Source organism: Micropterus dolomieu, linkage group LG22 (assembly GCF_021292245.1).
Source record: "Micropterus dolomieu isolate WLL.071019.BEF.003 ecotype Adirondacks linkage group LG22, ASM2129224v1, whole genome shotgun sequence".
NCBI lineage: Eukaryota > Metazoa > Chordata > Actinopteri > Centrarchiformes > Centrarchidae > Micropterus > Micropterus dolomieu.
Window position 1 is genome coordinate 17,277,988 of NC_060171.1, and position 10,550 is coordinate 17,288,537.

The 10,550-nt window shown below is 39.1% G+C and overlaps 3 protein-coding genes across 4 annotated transcripts in view; 1 reads left to right on the forward strand and 2 right to left on the reverse strand.

Moving 5' to 3' along the window:
* The window catches only part of LOC123961599 (RNA polymerase II elongation factor ELL), a 24,640-nt gene extending 17,329 nt beyond the window's left edge, over window positions 1-7,311 (forward strand). Inside the window, exons 7-11 of the mRNA XM_046037093.1 lie at window positions 957-1,413; window positions 1,926-1,989; window positions 2,501-2,672; window positions 2,772-2,816; window positions 3,765-7,311. Coding sequence (XP_045893049.1) covers window positions 957-1,413; window positions 1,926-1,989; window positions 2,501-2,672; window positions 2,772-2,816; window positions 3,765-3,878 — 852 coding nt within the window. The 3' untranslated portion in view covers window positions 3,879-7,311. The remainder of the gene's footprint in view (window positions 1-956; window positions 1,414-1,925; window positions 1,990-2,500; window positions 2,673-2,771; window positions 2,817-3,764) is intronic.
* fkbp16 (FKBP prolyl isomerase 16) overlaps window positions 1-10,550 on the reverse strand; it is a 66,883-nt gene that overhangs the window by 53,841 nt on the left and 2,492 nt on the right. The window lies entirely within an intron of this gene.
* Window positions 7,059-10,550, reverse strand: part of pex11a (peroxisomal biogenesis factor 11 alpha) — a 6,484-nt gene continuing 2,992 nt past the window's right edge. Inside the window, exon 3 of the mRNA XM_046038154.1 lies at window positions 7,059-9,139. Coding sequence (XP_045894110.1) covers window positions 8,571-9,139 — 569 coding nt within the window. The 3' untranslated portion in view covers window positions 7,059-8,570. The remainder of the gene's footprint in view (window positions 9,140-10,550) is intronic.

Here is a 10,550-nt window from a genome sequence, read left to right on the forward strand (position 1 = left end):
AGAGCATGAAAATTTAATATAAAATTAGTAAAATACAATAAAATAAAAGGGATAAAATAAAGTCAAATAAGATCGGGAAAAGCTCTCCTATAAAAGTATGTTTTAAGAAGGGACTTAAAAGAGTTCACTGACTCAGCCGACCTGATTTCCTCGGGCAGGCTGTTCCAGAGCCTCGGGGCCCTGACAGCAAACGCTCTGTCCCCTTTAGTTTTCAGTCGAGACTCTGGAACAGACAACAGACCTCTGCCCGAGGATCTCAAGGTACGTGCTGGTGCGTATGGGACTAAAAGGTCAGAAATATAACAAGGCGAGAGGCCATGAAGAGCTTTAAAAGTGATCAATAGAATTTTAAAGTCAATTCTAAAACATACTGGGAGCCAGTAACTGATGACATTTAAAATTTTTCCTATACACGCTCACTAGCTAAAGGAACAGTTTATAATTATAATAGTTTTAGGAGTAGTTTTTAGAATTTCCCCTGTGGGATCAATGAAGTATTTCCGATTTCTGGGTTATTGAAATTATTTGCATTCTTATCGGGAGTGAGATGAGAAGACACATGTCTTGTACTGTAAATATGTAACGTGAGGCGGTTAGCTTAGCTTAAAATGTTAGGTGCCGCAATATTTCTTGGCCGGGATCAGTTATCAACAACCAACCAAGACTCCATGAGGTTACTGGTCCTGGCTAAGAAATTGTCAAGCACATAACCCCCACTTTGTTTTTGCTTTTGTACAGTTTATGCTAAACTAAGATAAGCCGCTGTTTTCTATAGCTTTCTATTTACTGCACAAATATGAGAATGGTGTCAATCTTCTCATCTAACTCTCAGCAAAAAAGTGTACATATTTAAAAACATTTATCAACCATACATCCATTTATGCACATGATACAGGCACTTTGGGATCATATCAAGTAACTTGCATTGTAATATCCAAATGTTTTTTCCCCTCTAGAAACGCCCGTTCCACTCACCCCCAACAAACTGTCAGACCCCCAAAAAACAAAGACTATTAGACCAGTGTTTGCCTCTGCAGTCGCCCTCATATGGAGACTACAGGACCAATGGGGCTCATAGCTCCTCCAGTCATAGAAACTCTAGTGTACAGATCAAACTGGAGTTTGACAAAACCAACAATCATCTACAGGGGAGCCCAAATCGCCTGTACTCGCCACACAAACTCAGCGGGTCAACAACTATTCCCAAACTGGAGAGGACAGAGCCAGCTCCGACTGCACCCAGCCCTAAGCCCCCACACACCGACGCCTCCATTTGCACTGAGCAGCAGTTCACCAATGGCCAACATAAAAAGAAGAGGTCCAAAAAGCACAAGGAGAAGGAACGGGAGCGCTTAAAACCAGACTGGATTGAGACCAGTCCAGACCTGAAGCAGAACCAAGATAATCTCAAAGGTAAATGGCCATAAAACTATACAACTGTCTTCTCTGTAAGGATTTCAAACACTTTGTGTATCCTGTTGTGCGGTCACGTATCTGTTTTAGATTTTTTGTTGGGGCCATGATATTATCAGCTTTTATTTAGCAAAAAGAAAAAAAAAATCTTGAGCTATAGCTGCTGCTGGAAGCCCACAGGGAGCAATTCATCTATTTTCATTTGAGAGAGCAGTGAGTGTTATTGGGACTGTAACACTTTCTCCGCCCTCCAGTCCCCACTCCTCGCTCTAGTCTGTTGATGATTGACTATGAAACAGCTGGGTGACCTACGGTCCAGCAAGTCAGCAGGCAGCATTGCCTCCTACTCTGCTCTCTGCTGCTGACGTCACTGCTTGCCTTGGATCAGATCTGTTATCGGAGACAGTGATAAATGTTTCCATCAGCCCTTGATATGAATGGCACATTATTGCATTTGCATTGGCAGATTGCTTTAACCTTTTTTTCTGTGTGTGTGTTTTTCCTATCTACAGACCATGAGGGAGAGAAAATACCTGTTAATCGAACCTCAGCAGAGGAACTGCCTGATTATTTAATGTAAGATAAATACACACTGTGTCCCTGACTGTGCTATATGTTATAACCCCACATTCAGAAGGGATTTCATATTCAGGAATGAAATCCAAATAATCGGCACAACATCAGAGGGTCCACCTAAGTCATTGTTGATATCATGAGGAGTTAGGTTTCAGAGTCTAACCCACTGTTTTTGCAAAGGGAAACCGACTCATCCCAAAAGGGTTAGGTTTATCTTCAAAGCATTCAAATAAATAGAGGGAAGTAAAACGCATATCTAAATGAGCTGTCACAAAACTTCACCAAGGACTTTGCAAACAAATGAGCTTATGTCTTACATATATTTATTTATACATCTGGTCAACACATCATGCTGTTAAATCAATGACGTGTCAGGCATCTCACTCCACCATTCTGCAGTGCCATCTCCTGGAAGGATTGGCAAATGACTTGGTTTCAAGTGCTCACTTTTGCTTTTAAATAAGAGCTTTCATTAACTTTATGTTTTCTTTTCTTTCTTTTTTCCACCCAGAAAATACATCACCATCACAGCACTGGAGCAGCGCGAGCAGTATAAAGACGACTTCTGTGCCGAGTACGATGAATACAGAGCTCTTCATGACCGGATTGGGGCTATCACAGAGATGTTTGTTCAGTTGGGCTCAAAGATCAACACCCTCTCCCCGGGAACACAAGAGTACAAGGTACTGTCTGGACCAGGAGTCTGTTTCTAATAATACTCCAAACAGTAAACAGATCAGATACACGGCACCCTAACACTCTTTCTTTTGTAATCTTTTCAGCTAATGGAGGACCAAATACTACAGAAGTACCGAAAGTATAAGAAAGTAAGAATAATTTAACGTTTATCTCATTTCATGTAACACTTGTACCCCTGTGTGCTGGGCCTCCTGTAAGAACAAGTCATATAAACATATTGATTCTTGAGTGGCACACAACAGATCCACTTATTTGACTTGAGACATTTAATGCCTTAACCTGAATGATTGGTAATTAAATATGTTCCTGAAATCAAAAAAAATAAAAAATAATTAAATATTAATATTCTGTCTTCAGTCAGTGTGCTGTGCATCATGGCTCTCATTCCCTGAGAGTTTAGCAAACATTTCCTTTCCGATTTTATTGGCATGAGTATTTTGGCACAACGTTTTATTCAGGTCAGTAGTTGCTGATTGAAAGGTTCTTGTGCAGGTTGTTTTCCGGGGGAACAACTGGCAGTTTAACATCACCCATAATCAAATTTTTTATCATCAGTCATGTCACGTCCTCTGGACCACGTCATATGTTAGTCATGGACTATTGCTCTTGCTTTAGAAGGACATTTGACATCTACCTTTATGTCAACCCATTCCTTCTTTGTTTCTGACATGGCTTTGATAGCTGTATTAATATTGTATAATCCCCTAATATAGTGCTATCAGCCGACTGACATAACTGAATTTGTTTTTGTCACATTTTTGTGAATGAAATCTGCCCACAAATGGATTGGTAAAATGTGCCTCATATAGCAATGCAGGGGCTATTATGATAATGGACAAAATCTCCCAAATGAGCAGCTACTCATAAACAGGCAACGTTCATCAGGTTGAAACAAGCAATTTGTAACAAGTCTGTGAGCGTTTGTTGAATCCAATTTGATACAGTCAAGCAAACCTCCCGGGAAAAACAAAAACAAAGAGAGGTTTATGATATGAATATGGAAATGTTCTTGCATGAGGTCAAATGTTGATGTGAGTTACTGAAAGTTCACTTGTGCCCCCTTTTTTTCTTTTCAGAAGTTTCCTGGTTATCGGGAAGAGAAGAAGCGATGCGAGTACCTCCATCAGAAACTGTCGCATATCAAAGGCCTGATCACAGATTATGACCAAGCACAGGGACTCTCCTACTAACTGGCCTCCGCCCTTAGCAGGGCATAATATGACTGGACCAAAAGACTCCTTACGGACCCAAAGACTGCTCAGCTGGGTCCTGGAGCTGCTGAGACACTATTCACTTTACTCCTCTGAGTGTTAACGGAATCGAGTAGCGAGGTTCTTTTTTCAAAAGTGGGCTGAGACCACGACTCGTGATCAAATGTTGCCCTTTAACATTATGGTTTTCAACTATGATTATCGCTGTAATGGCTGGATTTTGTTCTGCTGTAAAATGGTCAGACGACCCAGTGAAAGCCAAATCCATTTTTCTGAAATGTAAAACAGATGTGATCCTTCCTGCTTAATAGTATTTTTATTCTGTCTTTTATCTTGTCAGAACTAAAAGGCGCTGATTTATAAAAAGTATTAAATTGATGGTACAATCAATCTTAGGGGGAAACAAATGCCACTAAAGTCTTTATATTTAACATACAGAGGAATTTGTTTATTTGCTGATAGAAAGTCAGATATTGACATAACACATTCAATCACATCAATGATTCATTGGTGATAGCGATAAGAGTACATAATGACAATGATATGGTCATGCCATGAATAGTCTAACAAAATGTATCATCCACTCAAAACCTATATTTCTGCGGGACTAAGACCCTACAACGGTTATCTAAATGAAATGATCCCACAATGAAGTTTAAAGCATAACATGCAGAGCTGTTTCACAGTGTGCTGTAGAATATGCGGTCAGGACCAGTTTCTTTGTGCTTTGATAAGAAGGAATTTTACCCTGCAGCTTTTATACCAGCGTCCGGTTTCATTTCTAAGAAATGTTGGAATGCCACAAAACAACTCCTCCCAGTACCATCAGGCTGGTGCGTGTGCACATTTAGTGTTAATTTCACCCACATGTAGCCTACCATGAACTGCCTTTTCATTATCAACTAACACATCTCTCTAGTCTTCTGGCTGCAGGTTTGTTTACTGATTCACAGTGCACACCGTGTTCTGTAGACGATTGACTACAAGTGGCTCTGTGAAGTATAACTTTTCACTTTACATGCAGTTTTAAAAGCTTACGGGGTATTTATCCTTGTAATCAAGCTTGTCCAAACATTTTGATTTACCATGATTTTGCCTTGGTTGAAGTCTTGATGATGTTTCACATAGTATTTCGTTGAATAACAGTAATTCACTTTAGTGAAGCTTACACTTTGATGTTATTCTGCTGGATGTGATAGAGAGCTTTTCCTAAATTGGACTGTGTAATTTTTAGCCCCATGGGGAGAATGACACTGTGGGTCAGTCACTCAGTTTTAACCACTTCGGTTTGTACCAAGGCAGGTACATCTGAATACCTGTAACCTATAATTTTATTTCTCCTTAATTAGCTGTGGCCTGAAGTAGGAAATAGTGATCAGATTTCAGTGTTTTCTGGACATTTGCATCAATGTAGCTGTACTCACAACTATTGTCTTAATGATGGCTTAAAATGAGCGGATGAAGCTAATATTTGCCTTAACATGTATGTTCAGACATTTCCAAGATTACGCTCTCCCTGTCCTGAAATGTTCTTAGCTTAACCTGCACAGTTCAAATGCAGACCATTTCTGTAAATGTCTTTTAGTTTGAGGGAAAGTTCAGTTACTGGATACTCGTTGCGCAACAGTTGTCTTATCTGTGTTGTTCTTGGGGTTTTCGCCCCTCCCCCATGTACGTCTTAATAATTTTCTGTTTTAGCTTCATTTGTCAAGATAATCATGAACTTTAAAGGAATTGAATTCATTGTCCAATCCTATCAAGCACCACTATCAAAGAATCATTGCAGAAATCTTTACAAAATAGTGTGCTTTGCTTCTCTTGATTTCTCAGTGCAAATACTCAGTGGGCTTACGGTCACAGCTGCTCTTTTGTGTACGTTAAATCTAAGTTTTTTTCCACTTGGTGTTCTGGGATGTTTGAAGGATTTGAGATTAGCAACAGTTGCTCTGTCTTGGCACATATGAACGTTTCCAAGAAAGGAATATTTATCAGCACTGACTAATGGGGCCCACACAGTGTTTTAAGCATTAAATATCATGAAAGCTAAAAATGCTGGCTTCTTAAAGCTCCGGTACACCTACAGAAATATTTTCAGTATACTTGCCGTTTGGACCAAACTTCACACTCTTGTGTGATTCTTTTGTCAACATGCATTTGAATGTGCTAAGCAAATGTGTTACACAGCTCCACCCAACTTGAGAAAATGTCTGATCAGTCAAAATAACTGAAAACAACGGTGTGCTTTGTTCTGGTACTGGATCTGGAACTCAATGAGGCGTGGTTCCATTGTATTTAAAGACAAGAGCACAAGGCCTGCTCAGATATACTTTGTTTTTCAACAAATCTTTCATTCAAAAAAAGAAAGGTACTGAAATTTGTTTTTGAATGATGCGGGATGGAAACATCTGCATAACACCATTTAGACCATGAGACCTTAAAATAATAACAATTTACCTAACTAATTCAAGTTAAGGGCTTCCCATTTGCCACTAAAGTAGCGTTGGTCAAGTGTACAATATGTAATCACCCCTGGGCAAAAAGTCTAATCATAGTATGAATGAAGATAATTGTACCATTCATATTGACGTGTTGTTTTTGGGAAACCAGACCCTTGGTGAAAGGGGCTTCTCAAGTGCTAACTGTGATGTTTTTACTGTTGCAGGAGTTAACTACTGAAGGTGCCTTTTTCATTCAAAGAGCAGGGCCACTCTGCATAAAACTGTCATTGGTATTTGGGGGAGGAAAAAAAAGAAGAAGAAAAAAAAAACTTGGGCCAGCAGTATTCACGCATCTGTAGTTTCACACTGTTGCCACTTTTCAAAGTGCTTTGTTCATACTTACAATAAGTTGATATCAGATGCCTTGTAAAATGTATGAAGCCTATTGGCACTGACATGATTTCATATTTAAACAGAACATTTTTTCCCAGACATGTAATAATATATATATATGGCATTTGTAAATGCAAGGTTTTCCAGGACACTAATTAAACTGCATGTGGTGTTAGCTAACTGAAAGAATGGCCTGGATTTCGTTTTAATTTCTATTTCCAACCCAGCAAACTGTTTGGTGAATTGGTTTGTTGGACCTGGAAAAACAATGCCTCAATGGAAATGTGAAATCAAACATTTTGCCAAGTATAAATCACTGCAATTCATCTACCAAGGAGAACAACTTTCTTTATTTATTGCTCTTTTTTAAAAAATGTGTTTGTCCTTTTATGGGATTCATCTTTGCATAGTTCATTCTTTTCACAGCGAAACTCAAAAGTATGGCGAAAGGGAAATGGAATATATTTTTTCAATTTTTGATGGTGGATGCTTTATCATGTCATCCTCTTGAGAAAAGCTTTCAGAAAACAAGTGTATTGTTGTCTCAGTATAATTGAAAAATAAAGCTCTTTTCAATTCAACAAGGTGTCGTGTTTCCCCAAGAGGGCAGTGTTACTCTATTTCTAATCTGAACCACAACTGTTTTCCATTGACAACCACTAGGACATTAAATGATTATTATCATCTTCATTATTAAAATACACAGACATGTGTTTCTAAAAGGCACAATTTAAATCATTTGTTTCCTATAAAGTGTTTTATTAACCTTTCAATCAACTGTGACATCATTTTGTGAAAGCATTTAGTGAAATGTATGACACTATCACATGTGATAATAAATCTGCAGCTTTGAGGACTGAAGTTCTGAAATTATTTAGTTGAATGTTTCCAGTTTATCCTCGTACACTTGTTTTGTCTGTGTCATAAATATCAATAAACATCCATTAACAAGCTTATAATTCCTAGACAATATATTAAGAATTTAATTGTAAACACAGTATCAAGGGTGTCTTTGCTCATCAAAACTCCAACATGATTCACAGTTTTTTTTCCATCTTTTGTGCTCAATCATTTTGTTACATTTTGAAGTTAACATATATATAATCTGCTGACAGTCAAAGTCTAAGCCATGCCTTGAATGGCAGCATGAAAAATGCATCACAGGTGAGATAATCCCCTGAAATGTCTCCGCTGCTTTTCCCCCTCCGGAAGCACTTTTGGTTGAGATGCTACCCACTCATCTCTTGAATCACTGGAGATGAAACTTTTAGCAGCAGCATCTTATCACAAAACAAAGAGCAGAGAAAGACTTAAAGGTTGGTGCAAAAGCTTGCATCAGTACAGAGCCCTTACTTTGCAAGAACGCTAGTTACAAAACTGCCGGTGTTACATCAGAAGTGTGGAATGCACAGAGGTTTAACCTTGGCTGTTAAATTACAAAAAATACGCAAGGCTACTTTATAAACTTGATTTGAGTCCAGTGTTTTAAACTTTAATTGGTCCCTATTCAAAGTATTTGTTGTGTCTATTTTAAAAAGCGTATAACGTATGATTTCAATAATCAGTTAATCAAACAATCTGTCACAAAACAATCTAATGCAATTATTCCAGAAAGCCCTTCAGTTATTGCTGGATTGAGTTTCGTGTACAACATGCTATTCTAAACATAAATGCAACACGATGTGCCTGTGATGTGTTGCCTAATCTTCTTGTGCACCAGTTTGACTTTAGTTCACCATTACAGCTCCAGATAGATGACACTAAATCCTTTTAAAAACCTGTCTTGATAAACTTTTTTTATTTGAAGTTAGTCAGTAAGGCTTTATCTCCACCCTCGTTATCATGGTTTGATTCTTAACTTGGGCTGTGCGAGGGTTACAATCCCAATCAATGAGGATATCAAACCACAAAATCCCACCACTCCTGCATTTGACTGATATATACCCAGCCTGTCTAAAGGAATGAAGAGATCACATATATTCTTCAGCATGTCATAGGCAACAGCCGGATGTGATTTTAGGGTCTTCAACAGCAGAAAGAGAAAAGCATCCAGCTGAGGAATGACAACTTCAGCTACTTCAGGATTCTCGCTGAGGTGCTGATCTATTTTCTGTCTAAAGTGTTTATCTCTCACTTTCTGGACCATTAACTGGATGACTACGTAAACATCTCTGGTCAGGCTCATAACTAGTGAGAGGAAGTAGCAGCGAGAGGCGTTTAGGCTCCAGCGTTCCTTGTCGATATCGCGGATAAGGCCGACACTTCTGGCCCAAAGTACATTGTCACAGATAAAGTAGAGGGCGCGGTTGATGTTGGCCACAGTAAGGCACAGGCACAGCACTCGGTCAGAGAGTTGCAAGGTTCGCTTAGCAGCCTCAATGGAATTTACTGTGTTTCCCAGCCTGAACACTGACAGAGGGGGAAGGAAAAAAGGGTATTAAGAACAGTAATCAATTCAATATGAAATGTCAGGTCATCAACATTATCTTTCACCTTATTACATTGTTTCTCCGAGGGAAAGAGATCATGTTCTTCATTTAATCAGGGTGTTTGATGGCACCTAATCTAGCTGAGGCTCTTACTTGCATTCTCTGCTTTCTGAACCCTTCAGAAACTATGTTATTGGCATCATTCACAATCCCCTGCCTGTCTCCTACACCCACTTTGCCCGAAGGCATAGATGCAGAAGAGCCCTGTGGCTGCAGCTCTGATGTAGAAAAGAGATAATAAGGGCTTTATTTCCTGACCCTGCTCTAAGGCAGCGCCTTATTCTTCATTTCCACGTGGAGCTTGTGTCATGTCACTGAAAATGTTTTATTCATATCAAAACCACACTGTGTCAAAGTTCAAAAAGTTTCAAAAATCACCCCGGGCTGTGAAGTAAACCTATGTATGAGTGGTCTTATGGTTGTTAAGTGTCCCAGCCTCAGTTGCCGCAGGTTCACGTGTCAACACACAGTACAGTCAACCACACAGTGTCTATCTCACCTCACAGTGGGACAAACTTCAGTACTGCCACAAACAGCCATGGGCCTGGTCTAGATGCCAAAGAGAATACAAATTTGCCAACTTGTACAGTACGAAATTCAGTACAATTTGTACTGTACTGTACTACAAAGCACGAACAAATATGACTTGACACACTTGATCATCCTCATGTGGTGTATACAGTTTGATCATTTGCCAAAGAATGAAAATTAAAGACACAGTAAAATAGACATTTGGGGTGAATGAAATTTCACTAGATATTCGCTATCTTGTCAGCTTAACTACTAATTACTGTGTCTTGGCAAAGCGATTGTATATATTAGTGATTTCGGAGACAAAATGTGGGCAGTTGCTGTTTGAAAAAACTTTGGCGAAGATTTCACCAAATTTCACCACACTACATATGTAATTTTTGTTAACAGTTAACAATGTATTAAAGAAGATTATTGAATTATTATTAGTAGTGCTGTGGCTCGGGAGATAAAGAGGGTTCCCGGCTCTTCCAGTCTGCATGCCTATGTGTCCCTGAGCAAGATACTGAACCCCAATTTCTCCTGAAATCGATGCCATCATTGTATGAATGTGTGTGAATGACCATCCTAGTTCATTTCTAATGTGCAGTTGACACCTTGCAAGGCAACCATTTCCAGTGTGTGAATGGGGGGAATGTTACATGTTGTATAAAAGTGCTTTGAGTGGTCAGAAGACTAGAAAGGCGCCATATAAGAACAGTCCATTTACCATTTTTCCACCTTCCATCAAGCCCAATCAACTTAGGCTATTATTTGCTGTGACTCAGCTCCTGTCTTGTTGGACTAAAAGAATGGGCAGT